The sequence below is a fragment of the Vitis riparia genome, chromosome 9 (genome assembly GCF_004353265.1).
Source record: "Vitis riparia cultivar Riparia Gloire de Montpellier isolate 1030 chromosome 9, EGFV_Vit.rip_1.0, whole genome shotgun sequence".
Lineage (NCBI taxonomy): Eukaryota > Viridiplantae > Streptophyta > Magnoliopsida > Vitales > Vitaceae > Vitis > Vitis riparia.
Window position 1 is genome coordinate 6,057,311 of NC_048439.1, and position 19,683 is coordinate 6,076,993.

General features: G+C 38.6%; 2 protein-coding genes and 1 pseudogene across 2 annotated transcripts; 1 reads left to right on the forward strand and 2 right to left on the reverse strand.

The window, feature by feature from the left end:
* Window positions 1-1,583: 1,583 nt before the first annotated feature.
* On the reverse strand, window positions 1,584-4,667 carry LOC117922096. The gene has a single exon (XM_034840117.1). It carries the CDS (start codon window positions 4,665-4,667, stop codon window positions 1,584-1,586), a length of 3,084 nt encoding a protein of 1,027 aa, XP_034696008.1.
* Window positions 4,668-4,847: 180 nt separating this feature from the next.
* LOC117921736 lies at window positions 4,848-6,009 on the reverse strand (annotated as a pseudogene).
* A 9,400-nt stretch (window positions 6,010-15,409) lies between these two features.
* LOC117922097 (disease resistance protein SUMM2-like) lies at window positions 15,410-19,148 on the forward strand. Its single transcript, XM_034840118.1, has 2 exons — window positions 15,410-18,313; window positions 18,966-19,148. The coding sequence occupies exon 1, from the start codon at window positions 15,555-15,557 to the stop codon at window positions 18,270-18,272; it is 2,718 nt and encodes a 905-aa protein (XP_034696009.1). The 5' UTR covers window positions 15,410-15,554; the 3' UTR covers window positions 18,273-18,313; window positions 18,966-19,148.
* Window positions 19,149-19,683: the final 535 nt, after the last annotated feature.

Below are 19,683 nucleotides of genomic sequence, written 5' to 3' on the forward strand. Positions count from 1 at the left end.
CTCTTCCTGCTGGCGCCCCAGCGAAAAAGAAGAAGAAGATGGTTCTCAATAAGGGGAAAGAAATAAAACTTCCAACTCTCCCAAAGGAAGTGGTAATACCACCTCCAACTTTTGTAAAGGAAATAACAATAAGAGAGCCAGACCACCCCGTCTTGCCCTCTGTTTCAAGTGGCTCCGGACATCTCGCGGGTCTAAACCATTCGAGGCCTTCAGTGCCAGTGGTTGGATGGCTGGCTCTTCTGGCTGAGGAAGCGACTTCAGTAAATCAGCCCAGCTCTCCCCATCCGGACGCAGATGCAACCGGGGCCTCTTGCGCTGAAGCATTGCCTCTTTCGGCACCCCCAATGGAAGAAACGGGGGCAGAAAGTCAGGGTTTGCCTCCTTGCGAGCCAAGCCCCCTTGCCTTTGTACCGGTGAAGGGGCCAGCTACAAGGAGGTCTCGTCCGGCGCGTGACTTAAAGTCTGGCCTCATCAGGCGGCTTCAGGATCGTTTTCTGGAAGCCATCGAAGTCAGCTGCTCGTCCGTCCAGGAGGAACATCCGGAGAGGAGTGAGACGGAGATGGCAGAAGAGAACCCAACCGCCCCGGTGCTAGTCCCGGATGGGGGTTCACCAAGAGAGACCCAGTCGGCCGAGAATGATAGGGCCCCAGACCCGGGGGAGGAGTCACTTCCTAATGCCTCGTCAGGGGGGAGTCCCGTTGATGATGCAGCTTGCATCTCCGCTAGTCCTTTCAACTATGCGGAGTTGGGAGAGATGCTGAAATGGATTCCATCCGGGCTCAGATGTTGCTGTGCCTTCAGCAAAAATGTTTGAAGCGGCGGAAATGGTATAGTTTACTTCTTGATTTATCTCGCCATACTGTTGTGTTTGTCACATGGGTTGTAATTTTTGCACTTCTTGTTTGTGGGTTTTTCTACAGCTGGTGAGCGGTATTCGCGGCATGGCTCAACAACGTGATCTTTTTTCTGACTTGCTGCGGACTGCTGATTATATGAAGGCCTTCGTCTCTCAACTCATAAATAGTGAAGAGGATCTGCGCTTGAGATTGGAGCAGGCCAAAGCCAGTTTATCTGCTGCTCGAGATGACAACGAGTCTCTCCGGATAGAGCTAGCTGAGACAAAGAGTCGAGAGGAATCTACAGACGCCCGCCTGCATGAGGCGGAGGGCGAGATGGCGCAGCTGAGGGGGGAAGTGAAGCAACTCCGGACAGAGGTGTCTATTGAGAAAAAGCAGAGAGAGGATTTGCAGTTTTGTTTATCAGCGCAAAAAGAAGAGTTGGAGGCTGAGTTTGCTGCGGAAATGGAGGAACTTGAAGCGGACTACCAAAAGCAGGTAGATAAAATGTACTTCTTCGGCTACCGTTGCTGTATGAAGAAAAATGGTATCAAACGGGACGTCCCTTCGATTCCCCCGGGTAAGGAGGAGAAGCTGCGCGGCAAGCCTTCCCAATAAGAGCTTTTCTTTTTGTAATTTTTTATTGCTATCTTCTCTCTATATTTTGCAGTCCGGAGAACTCTTTGTATACAACTTCACAAGTATTAATAAAACATACTTATTCATATTGTACTTGTATCTTTCTTTCATTGGTAATACTGCTTTAAATTGGACACATTCCATGGTCTAAGTAATGGGGTTCCGTCTAGCTTTTGTAGATGATAAGCTCCACTTTCACTTGTCTTAGATACTATATAGGGGCCTTCCCAGTTGGCTTGAAACTTTCCTGCTCCTATCTCAGCAGTATTTTCGAAAACCTTTCTAAGGACCAGTGTACCACTTTTGAAATTTCTGGGCCTTACCTTGCGATTGTAGTGAGCGGATGCCCTTTGTTGATAGTCTGCCATCCAGATGGATGCAGTTTCTCTTACTTCGTCTGCCCAGTCCAAGTTTCTTCCTAACTCCGCATTTGCATCATCCTGCCTTCCTGCCTCGGTCCGGATAGTGGGTAGCCCTATTTCAGTAGGAATGATTGCGTCCATACCGTATGCGAGGGCGAAGGGAGTGTTTCCTGTCAGACGTCCGGGTGTGGTTCGATAAGCCCATAGGACGCCGGGTAGCTCCTCCACCCATTTTCCTTTGGCTTGCTCGAGCCTCTTCTTTAAGGCAGTGATTAGAGTCTTGTTTGTGGCCTCTGCTTGCCCATTACTTTGAGGATAACGCGGTGTGGAGTATGAATTTCGGATGTTTAGTTCCGAACAGAAATTCCGGAAAGCGATGCTATCAAACTGTGGACCGTTGTCGGCTATAATGGTTTGGGGGATTCCGAAGCGGCAGATGATGTTCTTCCACACGAACTTGGTGACATCTTTGTCTTTGATGCTAGCATATGCTTCAGCTTCCACCCATTTACTGAAGTAATCTGTGGCGACGAGCAGGAATTTCTTTTGAGCGGGTGTGGCTGGTAGGGGTCCTACTATGTCCATGCCCCACTTCACGAAGGGCCAAGGGCCTGAAATTGGCTTCAATGTCTCCAACGACACATGTGGTATGGGGGCATGCCTTTGGCATTTGTCACATTTTTTGACATAGGCTGCCGCATCCTTCTTCATCATGGGCCAGTAATATCCTTGCGAATGGGCCCTGTGTGCTAGAGATCGACCTCCAGAATGATTTCCACATACTCCCTCGTGCAATTCAGCTAATACATACAGGGCCTCTGAGTGGTTTAGGCACCGGAGATAGGGACCTGTGAAGGATCGCTTGTACAAGTGCCCCCCAATCAGGGTGAAACGGGCGGCTTGCACCAGGATCTTGTGTGCCTGCTTGGGTTCTTCAGGCAAAGTGCCTGTCCGGAGGTACCTTATAATGTCTTTTGTCCACTCTTGGCTGTCTACTTGGTTTGCCTCAATGGTATTGCAAGTGGAAGCTTCCGCGACGAAAGGGTTGGCTTGCACATGTATAGGCAACAATATGGCTTCTTTGATGGGGAGGGAGGCAGTTATGCTTGCCAAGGCGTCGGCGCGCCCATTTTCAGTTCGTTTTATTTTTTCGATCGTCCATTCGGTGAACCGCTGTAAGGTGTCTCTTACTTTAGCCAGATATCGCGCCATGCGCGTGTCCTTAGCTTCGTATTCCTTCTTAACGTGCCTTACCATGAGTTGGGAGTCACTATAGACCCGGAGCTTGGAGACGGATAGAGCCAGGGCGAGGTCTAATCCGGATAGGATGACCTCATATTCCGCTTCATTGTTAGAGGCGGTGAACCCCAGCCGGATGGCTTGCTCCAGATGTTCTCCTGTTGGTGATTGCAGTAGGAGCCCTATTTCGGATCCTGATGATCGTGAGACTCCATCGACCCGCAAAGTCCACCACTCTTTTTCACTTGATTCCTTGTGCTGGATAGGCCTTCGGGAGTATTCCAGCACGAAGTCAGCCATAACTTGGCCTTTCATGGATAACCTGGGTTGGAACTCGATTCCATATTCACTTAACTCTATGGCCCATTGAAGCATTCTTCCGGTTAGGTCCGGCTTGTGCAGAATGTTGCGAAGGGGTTGGTTAGTTAGCATGACCACCAGGTGGGCTTGGAAGTAAGGGCAAAGCTTCTGGGCGGTACTTCGAAGAGTTAAGGTCGTTAGCTCCATCTTTGAATACCTGGTTTCTACGTCTGCCAATGTTCTGCTGACGTAGTAGATAGGTTTCTGCTCCTTGGGCGATGGGCAACGGAATAGAACAACGCTAATTGCCCACTCTGATACAGCCAGATACATATACAGTTTTTCTTTAGGGAGGGGACTGCTCAGGATGGGCGGTTGCATGAGGTAGTGTTTAATTTTTTCAAGAGCGCTTTGACAGCTGTCCGTCCATCCGTTTGCTCCAGCTTTTCGTATTGCCAAGAAGAAGGGTCGCAGTTCATCAGTGAATCGGGCTATAAAACGTCCTAGCACGACGAGTTTGCCTGTGAGGCGCTGTAATTCCTTTTTGCTCCTTGGGGATGGTGTTTCCATGACTACCTTGACTTGATCTGGGCTAACCTCTATCCCCCTTTGGCTGACCATAAATCCCAGGAATTTGCCAGCACTTACGCCAAAGGCGCATTTGGAAGGATTCAGCTTCATGTCATACTTCCTTAAGAGTTGGAAGACTTCTTGCAAGTGGAGGACATGTTCTTCTCGGGTTTTGCTTTTAACCACGATGTCGTCAATATATACCTCTACTGTGCGGCCGACCAGAGGTTTGAAGATTTTCGTCATCAGTCTCTGATAAGTGGCGCCAGCGTTTTTGAGTCCGAATGGCATGACTTTGTAGCAATAAAGACCGTGTGGCGTTATGAAGGCTGTTTTTTCTTCGTCAACCGAGGACATGGGGATTTGGTGGTATCCGGAGAAGGCGTCCAAGAATAAGAGCATCCCTTGCCCAGTAGTGGAATCCATAATTTGATCTATCCGTGGCAAAGGAAAACTGTCTTTTGGGCATGCATTATTGAGGTTGGTGTAATCGACGCACACCCGCCATTTGCCTTCTTTTTTGGGTACTACCACTACATTTGCCAACCAGTCCGGGTAATCCACTTCTCTGATGAATCCAGCTTCTAGCAATTTGTCAATCTCATTTCGGATAATTTTTTGTCTGTTCGGGTGAAAACGTCTAACCCTCTGCTGGATGGGTTTTGCTGTTGGCAAGACGTTAAGCCTATGAGAGGTAATTGAGGGATGAATTCCCTTCATATCAGAATGTGCCCATGCGAAGACGTCATGATTTTGTCTGAGGGCGTTCTGCATGTTCCGGGTCTCTTCTGGTGTCAGGAGGGAACTGATATTCGTAAGGTAAGTACCTTCTTCCGAAATTTGGATCGCTTGCAAGGGATCCATTGCCGGGGGATCTTTGTCCGCCGGACTCAATAATTGCTATTGGTCACGTGCATGGCTGGACTCAGGGAGGGATGCATCCTCCTGGCTGGTTCCTGCTTCACGTGCTATCTGGTAGCATTGGCGAGCGGCTAACTGGCTGCCGTATAGGTCAATTTGCCCATCCTTGGTAAGGAAGCTTACCATTTGATGATACGTAGAGGGGATGGCTTTCATGTAGTGCAGCCATGTGCACCCCAAGATGACATTGAAGGGTGATAAATCTTGTACCACCGAAAATTGTACGTTGAGAGTGACTGGGCAAGCTTGGACCGGCAGTACAATGTCTCCCAAGGAAGTAGTTGACGACCCGTTGAATCCGGACAAGATTCGCCCAGGGTTTTCGAGGCCTGTGAGACTGTGTCCCATGTGGCTAATGACCGATGCTTGTACAAGATCGGCCGAGCTGCCCAAGTCAACCAGGATGCGCCTCACGTCGAAGTCTCTTATCTCTAGGGACAGGATGAGGGCATCGCGGTACGGATGCAATATCCGGGTGGGGTCTACTGGTGGAAAAATGATTGTCCCATCTTCTAGGGCGAGGGCCCCCCTCAATTACTCCAGGCCGGATGGAGTTGACACGTTCACGCACCGATGCTGCCCGCAACAACTTTTGTCTCTTTCGTTTGGAGTAGTACTCCTCGTCAAATGGGCCTCCGTTAATATAGTTTATAATGGATTTGGGGGCGGCTAGGGCCCTGGGGGCCCCAGAGTTGTGATTTCAGGAAACGTCTCTACCTCCGACATTTGAGCGGAGGTATTGCTTTAAATGTCCCGCCCTTATGAGCCTTTCGACCAAATAATGGAGGCACCTGCATGTCTCCGTTGTGTGATCATGCTCCTTATGGAAGGCACATTTTTTACTATGATCTCTTTTGGATGGGTCCGTTCCTAGGAGTCTAGGCCACCTGAAGTCGGACATGTCTTGGATCATAGGGAGAAGCTTCTCATATGATATGGAAAAAGGTGTGAGGGGCGGCATTTCCGGGCGACTTGGCCCTTCCTGCCTTCGATCGGACGGCCTTGGCCGGTCCGGAAGTTTGGCACTTCTTTTCGCACCCCTTCTAGATGTCTGTCCGGCAACCAAGACTTGTTGGGTGGCTGCACGCACATCATCTTCGAGCATTAAGTATTTGCTCGCACGCCGGAACAAGTCGTCCATCGTCGTAGGAGGCTTTTTAGCGAGTGATTAAAAAAATAGGGTGCCTGGACAGATGCTTCGTTTGAATATCTGCAGGACAGCATCCATGATGTAAGCCTCTACCTGTAGTACAGCTTGACCAAACCGCTTCACGAACTCCCTTAAGGATTCGTTATCCTGCATTTTTATGTTTTGCAGAGTGCTGATGTTCTACTTATGTCGAGCGGAGCATAAGTATTGTCCCACGAAGGCTTCCGATAGGTCTCTAAAATTATCAACAGAGTTGGGAGGTAAGCGGTGAAACCATGAGAGGGTCTGCCCTTGTAGGCTGGCGGGGAATACTTTGCATAGCAGCACGTCGCTGCCTATATCGAGAGTCATAAACTGTCGATAATGCATAATATGGTCGAAGGGGTCGTTGGACCCATCGTATGTGGAGAATTTAGGCAGGAAGAATCCCCTTAGGGGCTCGTAATGAATGATATGAGAGCAGAAAGGCATGGAGAGCATGTCGTCCAGCCTTTTGCTGATGGAGCCAATGGGTGGCTCATTTAGGAGGTTTCTCCCAGCTTGTCGTACCGCTAGGTGCGGTTGAACGTTCTGCACCATAGGGGTGACCATAGGGTCAGGGTGCGCTCCCCAGGTTGTGGCTACTGGCGGCCTTGGCCTCCTAGGCTCTTGTGGGCCTAGCCTCGCATGCATTGAGTTTGACAACTGTGGCCTTTTATCGCATTGTCTTTTTGCTTAAAAATGAGTAGAGTCTGAGCTTTCCTCATGGGGAGCTCGATGCATGGGAGTGTGTGGCTCATGTGGCCTAACGTTGCATGTTTCTGGGATGGCTCCTACTATCCCAGGGTATATTGACTCTGGTTCTGGCCTTGAGTTTGCTACCTGGCCTCTTGAACGCTGACGACGGGGAGGCCCCGTCGATGAAGCCTAGATGCGTAGCACCGCGTTTTCTTCTCTTAACCTTTCTGTCTCCTGGAGGAGAGTTTGCAGTTGTCGTTCGCTTGCCAACTGTCTTCTTTCGATGGCTTGGCGCCATTCAGAATTATCTTCCTCTCCCCTACCAGATGAACGACTTCGGGAAGGTGTGGCCATCTTTGCCGGTGACTGAATCAGCGAGATTCCCACAGACAGCGCCAATGTTGAGGCCTCGCGTCCCTGCTGATCCATGTAGTTGCCAAATGGATGGACGCACGATCTCAACCAATATAGATTTCTGGTTCAATCGTTCCTGCAAAAGGCGTCCGAACAGGGTGTCCGAACACACCCTCCGATGGTTTTGTCAGCCATGGTTAGAGAGAATAATCAGTTGGTCTTTTACTAGGTATAGCAAGCTTACCTTCCTCTTTGTGTGAAGGTCCATATATATAGCGTTTAGGAGCTTTGTTTCTCTCTTTAATGGTAGGGAGATATTTTGGCTTGTCATGATGCCTCTAGGTGGTGACAGGGCCATCATCACCCTACGGGCGGCTGACAGAAATCGTGGGAGGCGCCGCAGCTGTCAGAGATCGTAGGAAGTGACTTGCCATCATTCCTGTCCTTTCATTCTGCAGGTGGTGGAACGTGGGTCATGGTAGGCTGTCGAAATGACGTAGTAAGACTTGCTTACTTTAGTCAACGATCCAGTCAAACATATCCGGATAGGATATGTCGATTGTCCGGGTATGATGTTTGCGAGTGTCGTGTGCTTCTCCCTGAGGGAGTCCGGATAGGGAAAGCGCACCATGTGTCTCCTTGGGGGAAATCCGGATGGAGCTAATCCGGATAGAAATGCGTGTCATGTGTCATCAGGGGGAAGGGTCCCTACAAGTTGGATATTCAGAAGTCCAACAGTCATGGGATTTGGCAACGAGTGAATATGTTGGATACAATTCCTCATGTCTATTGTAACAATTTCTCTGTTTGTGAATGGCTCTTTTTTGTTTCTTTCAAAGTCCAAGTGGGTTGAACAAGGCACCCTCTTATCTCCTTTGTTTGTTCTAGTTATGAAGACTTTTAACTGTTTTGTTACCAAGGTGACAAGAGGGGCTTCTTTTATGACTTTAAAGTAAGGGAAGATGAAGAAAAGGGTCGGAAGTCTCCCATTTACTCTTTGCATTATGATAAATTGCTTTTTTGTGATTGATCACTGACTCAGTTTTGATGTGAAGTCATCTCAAAATTGAGAATAAGCTCGAAGAAAAGTGAAAAGTCCCCAATATTGAATAATTAACCTCTTTGTTGGGTTCCAAGGTGGTCAAGTTACCCTTCTCCTTTTTTTTTTTTTTTTTTTTTTTTTGAGATAATCGAAGAACCTTCTAAACCCTTAGGACTCTCCATAGAGACCCAAACCTTGGGCCTTCCCTAACAATCGACACTGGGTAAATCAAAGTATCATCAATAGCAAGATTTAAAATCAAGATCATGTGCCTCTTATTAGAACCACATGCATCTCCCATCATTTGCCCTAACCAACTGGGCTACCCGACGGGCATACCTTCCTTCTTAGTCTTCCTAGGTTTTCCCTTCAAAGTCTTCTACTATGTCAAATGTTCTGAAGGAGAGACTACTTAAAAGGTTAGCCTCATGGAAGTGTTAGTATTTGTCTACAAGTGAAGATTAACCCTTTTGAAAAGCATTTTATCCAATGTGTCCATTTACTATTTGTTATCCCAAAAAGAGTTCATATGAGGTTAAAAATGATTAAGAGAGAGTGTTGGTGGCCAGTAAGTTTTTTAAAGAAGAAACCTCATTTAGTCAACTCATATACAATGTATTTAGATGATAAAATAAAAATTAAATTAAATTAAAAATGGAGGCGTTGACATAATCATTTTGTTCACAAATATATAATTTATATTATTAAAATTCACAATAATTATAAAAAGGAAAATAATTAAAAATAACTAAAAATATCTTTTTTTGAGTGAAGACACTTTTAACTTTTCTAACTATTTTCTAACTTTCATATGTCAATAATAAATAAAAAATAAATAATTATTTTTTACTTTTTAATTAAAAGAATTTTAGAATATCAATTTTCAGACCTAAGGCATGTGCAAAACTATATTGTTTATGGTCAAAATGATAATTGATGAGGATGGTACAACCCATCCACTCCAATTTTTAAAACCATGTTTTTAAGCAAGGCTCCATTAGGTAAGTAGAGTTGCAGATTTGCCATATATAGGGATAATATAGAACAATTTTTGCTCACAAAAGTAGACATCCTACATTAGTAAGACCTTTGTATGCTAGTACCTAGCATTTATAATGCATAACAAGAACTACAAAACACTTCTTCCTGAGGTTGTTCAAATTTACACTTCCATTAAATGGACTCCTCAAAATGGGCTACATCAGACGGGACATCTAATGAATAAGGTATGGGGTAATAAGGTATGACTAAGGTTTTACATTTAGTACCAAATCAACATATGTTTATATAGGGATGATTTTGATGCAAATCAAATTAAGCTTTTACATTTAGTACCATCATCCAAGATTAATTCACCATGGCTCTAAATGGTCATGCATGTTTTGTTTCCCCATATTTTTATTATCGCCCATGGAAGAAACTACATGGGTCATTTAGAGGGGCCCATCACAATAACATATAGCCTAATAAAATTAATGAAGTCTTAGAAACTGATTCTATAATCCATGCATGCAACAAGCTGAGAAAATAATCTTTCAAGTTAAGATTGGATAGTTGAGCCCCCTTAGAAACTCTACCACACTTCAAATCTCATTTTCCCTTATTTACGTATTGGCATACACTGCCCTTTATCTGCTCACAAAGAATTAGAGCTTACCAAGAAAAAGTTCTCGTTCAACTCAAACAATGTAGAGGATTGTAAAGTAGTTCAAGGAGAGGAAGAGTGGCTGAGTAAGTTAGAACAGAAGGACAAAGCTACTCTAAATGCCTTTTTGCCCCGTTTCAAAGCAACATAAGAATAAGGGGCTTTCAAAGCAACATAAGAATAAGGAGCTTAAGAATGATTTCCAGTCTTCTATTTTCATGTCTATTTGATAGTTGGAATGTGTATTGTTCATTTGTGGGTTGATTCTCTCTCCACCCTTGAAATTCCCATGCAGGGACAAAACAAAGGAAATGCATGGTGTTATGAGATGTTTATGACAAGTGTCTTGTAATTGCATTATGTGTAATAAAGTACTAAGTCTATATAGGGTTGTTTAAAATTGTTGTGATCTAAGTATCATTTTGATATGATTTTAATTTTTAAAAGTAGAAAATGATATTAATTCCTATATTGATTTTAAAATGTTAAATATTTGAAAAATTTTACATGGTAATTCTAAATATTGGTAAAATCATACTATTAATATTTTGTACATTTTTAATATTTTCATCCTTAATTGAAAATATTTTCCAAAGCAACATAAGAATAAGGAGCTAAGGAATGATTTCCAGCCTTCCATTTTCATGCCTATTTGATGCTTGGAATGTGTATTCTTCATTTTTGGTTAATTGCTTTTACGTTTACAGGAAGAAGGGTCCAAACTCCCTTTGTTGCTCCTCTATCCATCCTTGTAATCCCCACGCATGGACAAAACGAAGGAGATGCATGGCTTTATATGCATGACAAGTGTCTTGTAATTGTGCATGTGGAATAGAGTTTGAGTCAATTGGTCGTTATTTCAAACTATTATGTTGTAAGAATAAGTTGGATATGATTTTTAGTTTAAAAAAATAGAAAATAATGTTTCAATTTGAAATGTCTTTAATGAAAGTGTTTTTAAAAGAATTACCTATAAATGTTTCTGCAAAAAACACTACAAGCAATTTTTCAATACTATAAGTAATTTCTTTTAAAATTTAAAAGTATTTCTTAAATTTTATTAAACACCTAATATTTTTTTAAAAAACACTTTTTTAGGTTGACAATGTTTTTCAAAAAGCATTGTCAAATAGACTCAAACTCTTATATTGATTTTAAAAATTATTTCAAAATTTTAAAAATTCAAAGGTAAATTTAAAAAACATAATGTAAGTGTGAGTTACTATATTTTATATGAAAGTGACTATTAATTTCTATCTCTAAAAATAAAAATAAGAAATGAATTCAAATTATTAGTACTTAATAATTAACTAATTAATTAGTGTTTGAATACAAAAATATATACAATAAATTAATAAGTTTCTTATATGTTTGGAAAAAGTATCTATATAGAGTGTTATTTATTGAAAATGTCTGATAAATTAATAAGATTCTCACTTAAGTTGCATTTTATTTGAATTTCAGAAATAATAGTGATAAAATTAGAAGGAAATTGGGTTGATATTGTCAAATGATGAAACATAATTCAGAAATAAAAACAGGAAGAAAAAAATTAAATAATTGTATATTCTATATATATTATAGTGGAGGCATCAAATATTTGTCTATTATCATTATTATTATTCTTTTTATCATTTCCACCTAATTTATTCATCGAATACACAAGAGTTGAGTCACATAATCCATATTGACCAAATAAATAATAGGACAAAGTCCAACTATCTCCTCCTACGATGATATATATACCTTTTTTTAATTAAATGATAAAGCTATATATAATTCTAAAAAGATTCTTTGCAACATCTTGTATTTTTGCATGTGGTCAAATAATCATCCTCATCATTATTATTATTTTAATACCACAACTACTCTACCTAATAACAAATGGTTGCCAGCTATTTTCCTGATAAATTAAGTTTTGAAAAGAATCATTTCAACTACGTACTCTACCAAATCATCAACAATAAGAAATGGTTACAAGTTATTTTCCTAATAAATTAAGTCTTGAATTCTCCCAACAAATGAAGTTTTGAAAAGAATCCTTTAGTTGTATGGTACTTTACTATCTTTATATATAAGTATATTTGTTCTCATATGTATAAGGATTTTTTTATTTATTTAAAAGAATCACTTCAATATATGTATTATTAATTAGTTTATTATTTTTTAGAATTTTGTCTAACATTTTTGTAATTTTTTAATCAACTTTTATCCCATATTTTTTTTTCAAATTTTTGTATAATATTTGTAATAATTTTATAAAATTTGAATATTGATATTTTGTAAATTTTTTACATGTTCATCCAAAATATTTTAAAATTATATGCCTTTAAAATATATTAAAAGTTAAAGCATGCAACCGAAGGTAAGAAATATTTGAAAATTAAGGTCAATTATAGTGCCTATAATATTTTAGTCACAAATCCTTCTATAAAAAAACTTTTGTAGATCATATTAAAAATAAAATAGAAAGGAAGTGTTAGGAAGATGCCAAGATGTATGATAAATGAATAAGACTAAGTAGTATTTTAACTGAACCACTAAGACAACGACGATAAAAATAAGAAGAAAAAACAAACTTATACTATGTCTTGGTAACACCGGAGAAACATGATTTAAAAAATAAAATTAAAAAAATTTGATAACTTACCATCAACTTTGATCATTCCCACGCTATTTATCATAATTTATTCATTAAATATACAAGAGCGGAGTAATCGAAACCATATTGTCTAAATTATTGAATTAAGTGAAGTCTCTCTTATCTTCTATCATGGTCTACTTACATAAAGCTTATAACAGTAAAAAATGAATTTGATGGCATCTTTTCTTCTTTTATATGGCCAACTTCTCTCACTATTATTTTAATCCCACAACTTCTCTAACTATTCATAAATAACAATTATCGTTTCTATCAATGTTTGTTATTTCCACTTAGTTTATTCATTGATTCATTGATTCATTGAATATACAAGGGCTGAGTCACACAATCCATTCAGGTCAAATAATTGAATGAAGTCACCCTCCCTTATGCCTTTTCATGATATACTTACTTATTAGATGAAACAATTGTAATAATAGAAAAAGAATTTTATAATAACATCTTGTCTTTCTTTCGTATGGCCAAATGGTCCTTGTTAATATTATTTTAATCTCATAGTTCTCTAACTAATCATAAATAAATAAGAATTGATTGCAACTATTTTGTAAATAAATTAGAGTTGGAAATGAATTAACGTTTAGTTAATGTATGGTAGTTGCATAACTAATCTTATTAGTTACAACAATGCATGGAGGGCAACAATAATATAATATAAAATAAATAAATGCAATTAACATTATTTTCTTGAAACCCAAATAGTTTCATTCTTTTATGAAATTTTTTTTACCTCAAGCTAATTATTTTAGAATATGTAGTGCATTAAGTTGAAATCAGTAATTCCGACTTCAAGTCATATTAAAAAAAAAATTAGGAATTTGAAAACTATTAAGAATGGATGTATTAGTAATTAGTTTTATATCCAAACCTTATGATATGTCTAAGAAAATTGATATCTAAATTGAAGACTTCATATCATAAATTCCTTTTTAAGCTAAACAATTTAATGGTATATTTGCAATTTTTAGAAAATCCAAATCAAGATGTTAGGATCAAATGTGAATTATCATTAAATTAGTTGGTAATTGATACCATAAAAATGAAATAAAAACTGTTAATTAATCAAGTTATTTAATTAAGTTGCCAATTTTATTTAAAACATTACTGAATTCACTTCACATGTTTTTTTGGTTTTATATATATATATATATTTTTAGAAATCGCCTTGAAGAGAGATGATTTCTCCATATATATGTATTTTTTAATCAATGAAGAAATTGTCTCTCTAATTAATTTTTTTTAAGAAATCATATCTTGAAAAGATGATTTTTTCTCTAATTTTTTTAAAAGAGATTTTATAAATCACCTATTGAAAAGATAATTTTTTTATATTATTATTATCTTTTTAAAATGAAATAAATCATCTTTTTAAAGAGACGGTCTAAAAAAGAAATAATTTTTTTTATTTAACAAAAATTACAATAAATTTAAAATTATTTTTATCACTATAATATTTTAGGAATGGTCTTTTTAAACTATTGTACTAAAAAATCTTTGCTTACCCGGGGGTACTGGGCAATAAAGAAGTGAATAGAGGTGGTAGGGGGGCGTCATCCAGCTGGACCCTCAAATGCAAAATAAAGAAGTGAATGGACGTGGTGGGTTGGCTGTCATCCAGCTGGACTCTCAAATGTAAAAATGGAGATTCATTTATCCCAACTCACAAGTCACAAGTCGCGAGGGGTGTGTGGATTGGCAATGGTAGCTGATGTGGCACTTGATACAACCTCAATGTCCCAATGCCGACTGCCAGTTGGATCGTCAACGCTTCCCGATATTATTTCTATATTGAGCCCCCAGCCCCTTCCAGCCTGTCACCTTCCCTACCTTCTCCAACGTCTCTCTGTGTCTTTTTTGGCCTTTCTCATTCAATGCCCTTTACTCTTATATTTTATATAAGATTCTCTATTTTTTAAAACAAAACTGGAAAATGTATTAAAATATGCGCTAAGTGTTTCTCTTTAAAAATATTTCTAATGAAAACACAACTAAAAAAAAGTATTGCAAATAAAAACCCATTAATATAATTCCCAAAACGAGTTCGAAGTCACTAAAACATTTTTTTTATGATATTTCATATATATCACCAAAAGAATATGAACTACAACATTAGTGAAAAATCTCAAAAATAATTTTATTTGATTGATTTTATTTCGGTCTTACTATCCTATACTTTAACCGTAGTCATTCATCAATTTCATTGATAAAATATTATTAAAAATAATAATTATTAAAAAAATTAAATTAATAACCCTTTTCAAAATCGATATCTATTTAGTACAATAAAATAAAACTTTCCTCTATTATGGTAGAAGATGGTAGAGTACCATGAAAAGAATTGATCATAAAAATAATATAAAAACACTCCAAATAATATTAGAAAAAACTTTATAGAGGAGAGGAAAATTAAGTTAGATAGATTTGTAGTAAATAAAAAAAAACATTCATTTTAAATATAATTTTTTTTCTTTCTACCCTTCCTCTCTAATTTTTTTTCCTTATATTTTCCTCAAAATTTATAAAAGCTAAGAGGGCCTATGCAAGCTGAGAAATGATGTAAAAAGAAGAGATAGATCGACTCGGGTAATAAATGAAGTGTTTGAATATTAGAAGGTCTAAAGTTTAGGCTTTTATTAGTAATATTTCTATGAAAAATTTAAGTGTGACAAAATTTAGATCACAACACTCTTAAAAATATGAAAAATCACTTGTAATTGTGAAAAATCTTTTATAATATTTTTTTCAATAAATACTTGATAAGTGATTATCTTAAAAACACTTTTTAGATACAATATTTTGTACCAAACACATTTCTAATATTGCAAAAAAATTGTCAATATATAACATTGATGGACATAGTCATAATAATTACATTTCCCACAAATTTTCTAGAAACCAAACATATTAATGGGAATTACAAGTCGCTTGGAATGAAATCAAGTTACATCTGAAGGGCAATAAGGGAACATGAAGCACCGTCTTCAACGAGATGTTGAAGCCAATACCTATATCTTCTTCTAAACCAACTCCTCTCTTCTGCTTGATTCATCATCCCAAAGCTCTCCACACTCATCATTTCCCCCAAAACTAGCTAGTTCTTAATCCTCGTTGACAAAACCATGGGCAACATTTGCTCCATTTCACTCCCCGCTGACTGCATTGTCTCTAGCTTCTGGGATGGCGCTACTGAGCATGCAAATTACCTGCGCAAACTTCCTGAAAATCTGGTAGAATTGGGAACCGCTTGTGAAAGATTGAGGGAGTTAAGGAACGATGTGAAGAGGATGGTGGATATTGCTGAGAGGGAACAAATGCAGCCGCTGGACCAAGTACAAGGGTGGCTTTCAAGGGTTGAAACTCTGGAAACTCAAGTCACTCAACTGATTGGAGATGGCACCAAGGAGGTTGAGAAGAAATGTCTCGGTGGTTGCTGTCCTAGGCATTGCAGGACTAGATACAAGTTGGGGAAGAGAGTAGCTAGAAAGTTGAAAGAAGTGGACATTCTAATGAGCCAAAGACCTTCGGATGTGGTGGCCGAGAGGTTACCTTCACCTCGCATAGGTGAAAGGCCTAGTCAAGCAACTGTTGGCATGAATTCCAGAATTGGTAAGGTTTGGAGCAGCCTTCATCAAGAACAAGTGGGAATTATCGGCCTATATGGATTAGGAGGAGTTGGGAAAACCACCCTCTTAACCCAAATCAATAATGCTTTTAATAAAAGAACCCATGATTTTGATTTTGTGATCTGGGCAACAGTTTCCAAAACTGTAAACCTTGAAAACATTCAGGACGACATCCGGAAGAAGATAGGGTTTTGTGATGATAAATGGAAAAGCAAAAGTCGAGATGAGAAAGCTACGAGCATCTGGAGAGTCCTGAGCGAAAAGAGGTTTGTGCTGTTGCTAGATGATTTATGGGAGCGGTTGGATTTATCAGACGTCGGGGTCCCATTCCAAAATAAGAAAAATAAGATAGTATTCACCACTCGATCAGAAGAGATTTGCGCTCAAATGGAAGCTGATAAGAAGATCAAAGTGGAATGCCTAACATGGACAGAATCCTGGGAATTGTTTCGAATGAAGCTGGGAGAAGACACTCTCGATTTCCATCCTGAGATACCGGAGCTCGCTCAAGCCATCGCACAAGAGTGTTGCGGTTTGCCACTTGTGCTAACTACCATGGGCAGGGCCATGGCTTGTAAGAAGACACCGGAGGAATGGAAGTATGCAATAAAAGTGTTACAAAGCTCTGCCTCAAAATTTCCAGGTATGGGGGACAAAGTGTTTCCTCTTTTAAAATACAGTTATGATTGCTTACCCACCCAAGTTTCCAGATCTTGCTTCTTGTATTGTTCTCTATATCCGGAAGATTATAAGATGTCAAAATTAAGTTTGATAGACCGTTGGATTTGTGAAGGCTTTTTAGATGAATTTGATGACATGGAGGGAGCACAAAACCAGGGTTACAACATTATTGGCACTCTGATTCATGCATGTCTATTAGAAGAATGTGATGTTGATTATCAAGTAAAACTGCATGATGTAATCCGTGATATGGCATTGTGGATAGCTTGTGAAACTGGGAAGGAGCACGACAAGTTCTTGGTGAAGGCCGGCAGTACATTAACTGAAGCTCCTGAAGTTGCTAGATGGAAGGGGCCAAAAAGGATTTCACTGATGGATAACCAAATTGAGAAACTAACAGGGTCTCCCAATTGCCCCAATCTTTCAACTTTGTTTCTTAAGAATAATAGTTTGAAGATGGTCACTGATAATTTCTTCCAGTTTATGCCAAATCTAACAGTTTTAGACTTGTCAAATAATAGCATGACTGAATTACCACAGGGAATCTCTAATTTGGTTTCATTGCAGTATCTCGACCTATCAGAAACTAACATAAAAGAGTTGCCAATTGAGTTGAAGAACCTGGGTAAATTGAAATTTTTGCTGTTGGCTCAGATGCCTCAACTTTCTTCAATTCCAGAGCAGTTGATATCAAGTCTTTCAATGTTGCAAGTGATCAATATGTTGGACTCTGGAATTTCTGAAAGAACAGTACTCAAAGATGGTCTTTTGTCTGATGATAATGAAGCCTTGATTCAGGAATTGGAGTCCTTAAAGTACTTGCATGATTTAGGCGTCAGTGTAACAAGTGCCCCTGCTTTCAAAAGGCTTCTAAGCTCTAACAAGCTAAGAAGCTGCATTTCCCGTCTATGCCTCAAGAATTTCAATGGTTCAAGCTCTCTCAATTTAACATCTCTCAGCAATGTAAAGCGTCTCCGTAGCCTCTATATCTCAAACTGTGGCTCGTTGGAAGATTTGGAGATTGATTGGGCTTGGGAAGGAAAGGAAACAACAGAATCTAATTACCTTAACTCAAAGGTCAGTTCCCACAACAGTTTCCACAGCCTTTCGTGGCTAAGGGTCGAAAGGTGTTCGAGGTTGAAGGATCTAACATGGCTTGTTTTTGCTCCTAACCTTAAAGTGCTTACAATAATTGATTGTGATCAAATGCAAGAAGTAATAGGTACCGGTAAATGTGGTGAATCTGCAAAGAATGGAGAAAACCTGAGTTCATTTGTCAAACTCCACGCACTTTGGTTAGTTGGTCTACCACAATTGAAGAGCATATTTTGGAATGCCCTGCCATTTATCTGCTTAAATACAATCCATGTGCGTAATTGTCCACTTCTAAAGAAGCTGCCACTCAGCGTCAACAGTGCCAAGGGAAATCGAATTGTCATTGAAGGACACAAGAAGTGGTGGAATAAAGTAGAGTGGGAGGACGAGGCTACAAAAAATGTTTTTCTTCCATGTTTCGTACCTGTTGGAGAATAAGGGGCTGCAGCAATCTCAGAGAGGCTACGATGCGATTCTAGGTGAGACCCTTTTCACAATTAACTGTCATTTGATCCTGAATAGGTATGGGTCCAAATAAAGCATTCAATTATAACATCTTTTCATGGTTGTATACCTCCCACGTACTGCTGAAATACTTAAAAAATGCTATTCCATTTCAAACATACAAGGCAATTGATTGCAGGTCATCTCGTTATTGGAATTAGAAATCTACAACTTTTACTATAGAAAGTATTAAGGAAAGAAAATAAATATTAATGAAAATGATTTTTTCGTATTTGGTTATATTATGAAAAATATATATATAAAAAAAAACAAATATAACTAAAATTAGTTTGAAATTTACATATTTTCTAAATTATTTAATTTTTATATTGAAGAGTTAAAATAAATAAAACAAGTTAGAAGTATATAAAAGTAATCTATTAATTCTAAATTAATTTTTTTTATTTTTTTCACTTTTTTTTCCTTATATTTTTCCTTTATATTTTCTTTCCATTACACTTTCCCTCAAATTTTTCACAAACCAAACATAGCCTACATATAATGATCAAATATGATCTTACAAACCAACCCACATAAAAATTGAAGTCCAATCTTGTGGCTTTTCTAATTTGGTTTAATAAGTCAATGGTATATATCTTTATGCAATCTTATTTTGTTTTGTTGTAGAATATAACCTCATATACCAGCAATGCTTCCACAATCTTCACTCAATGAGAATCCATTCTTGTCCAAGGTTGAAGGATATGGATGACTTATTTTCATGCCAACTTTTCAATATGTTAATGATATTGTAAGCTGCCGAAATGGAGCATATAATTGCTTATCTATGTGAGGTAAACTGTTGGTTTATGTTTGTTGTTTCATAGTGTTTGTGTGCATATGTTATTTCTCTTTGAATTGCAATATTACATTTTTTGTATTCTAGGGATTGTGATATGCATTTTATGATTTGTGTAAAAAAAATTGATTTTGATGGCTTTCCTTAATTGCTCTACTTCAATTGAAGAGCATGTACACGATATCTTTGATTAGAAACAATCTAATGTATAATTTCAAAAATATAATCATATTTTCAAATAGAAAAGATAGTTGAGTCAGGGTATTCCTAGATCAACTAGGAATTGTATCTTTGTTCTTGGAGAAGCAAGCATTCTTGAGAAAAAAAAAAATCAAGTCCCTCTTTGTACAAAAATTTTAGGGGAGAACTTGACCAAGTCATGGGTAGAACATAACTGGGGCACCTTAGCTAAGGGTCCCATTTGGTTCCCTATCTGTGTTTATCAAATACACCTTTTCATAATTGTAATGGGAATGGAGCGTGGGATTTATACAACATTAAAGCATGTATTCCTTAATTTTGTAGTAAGTTAAAAGAGGATGAAAC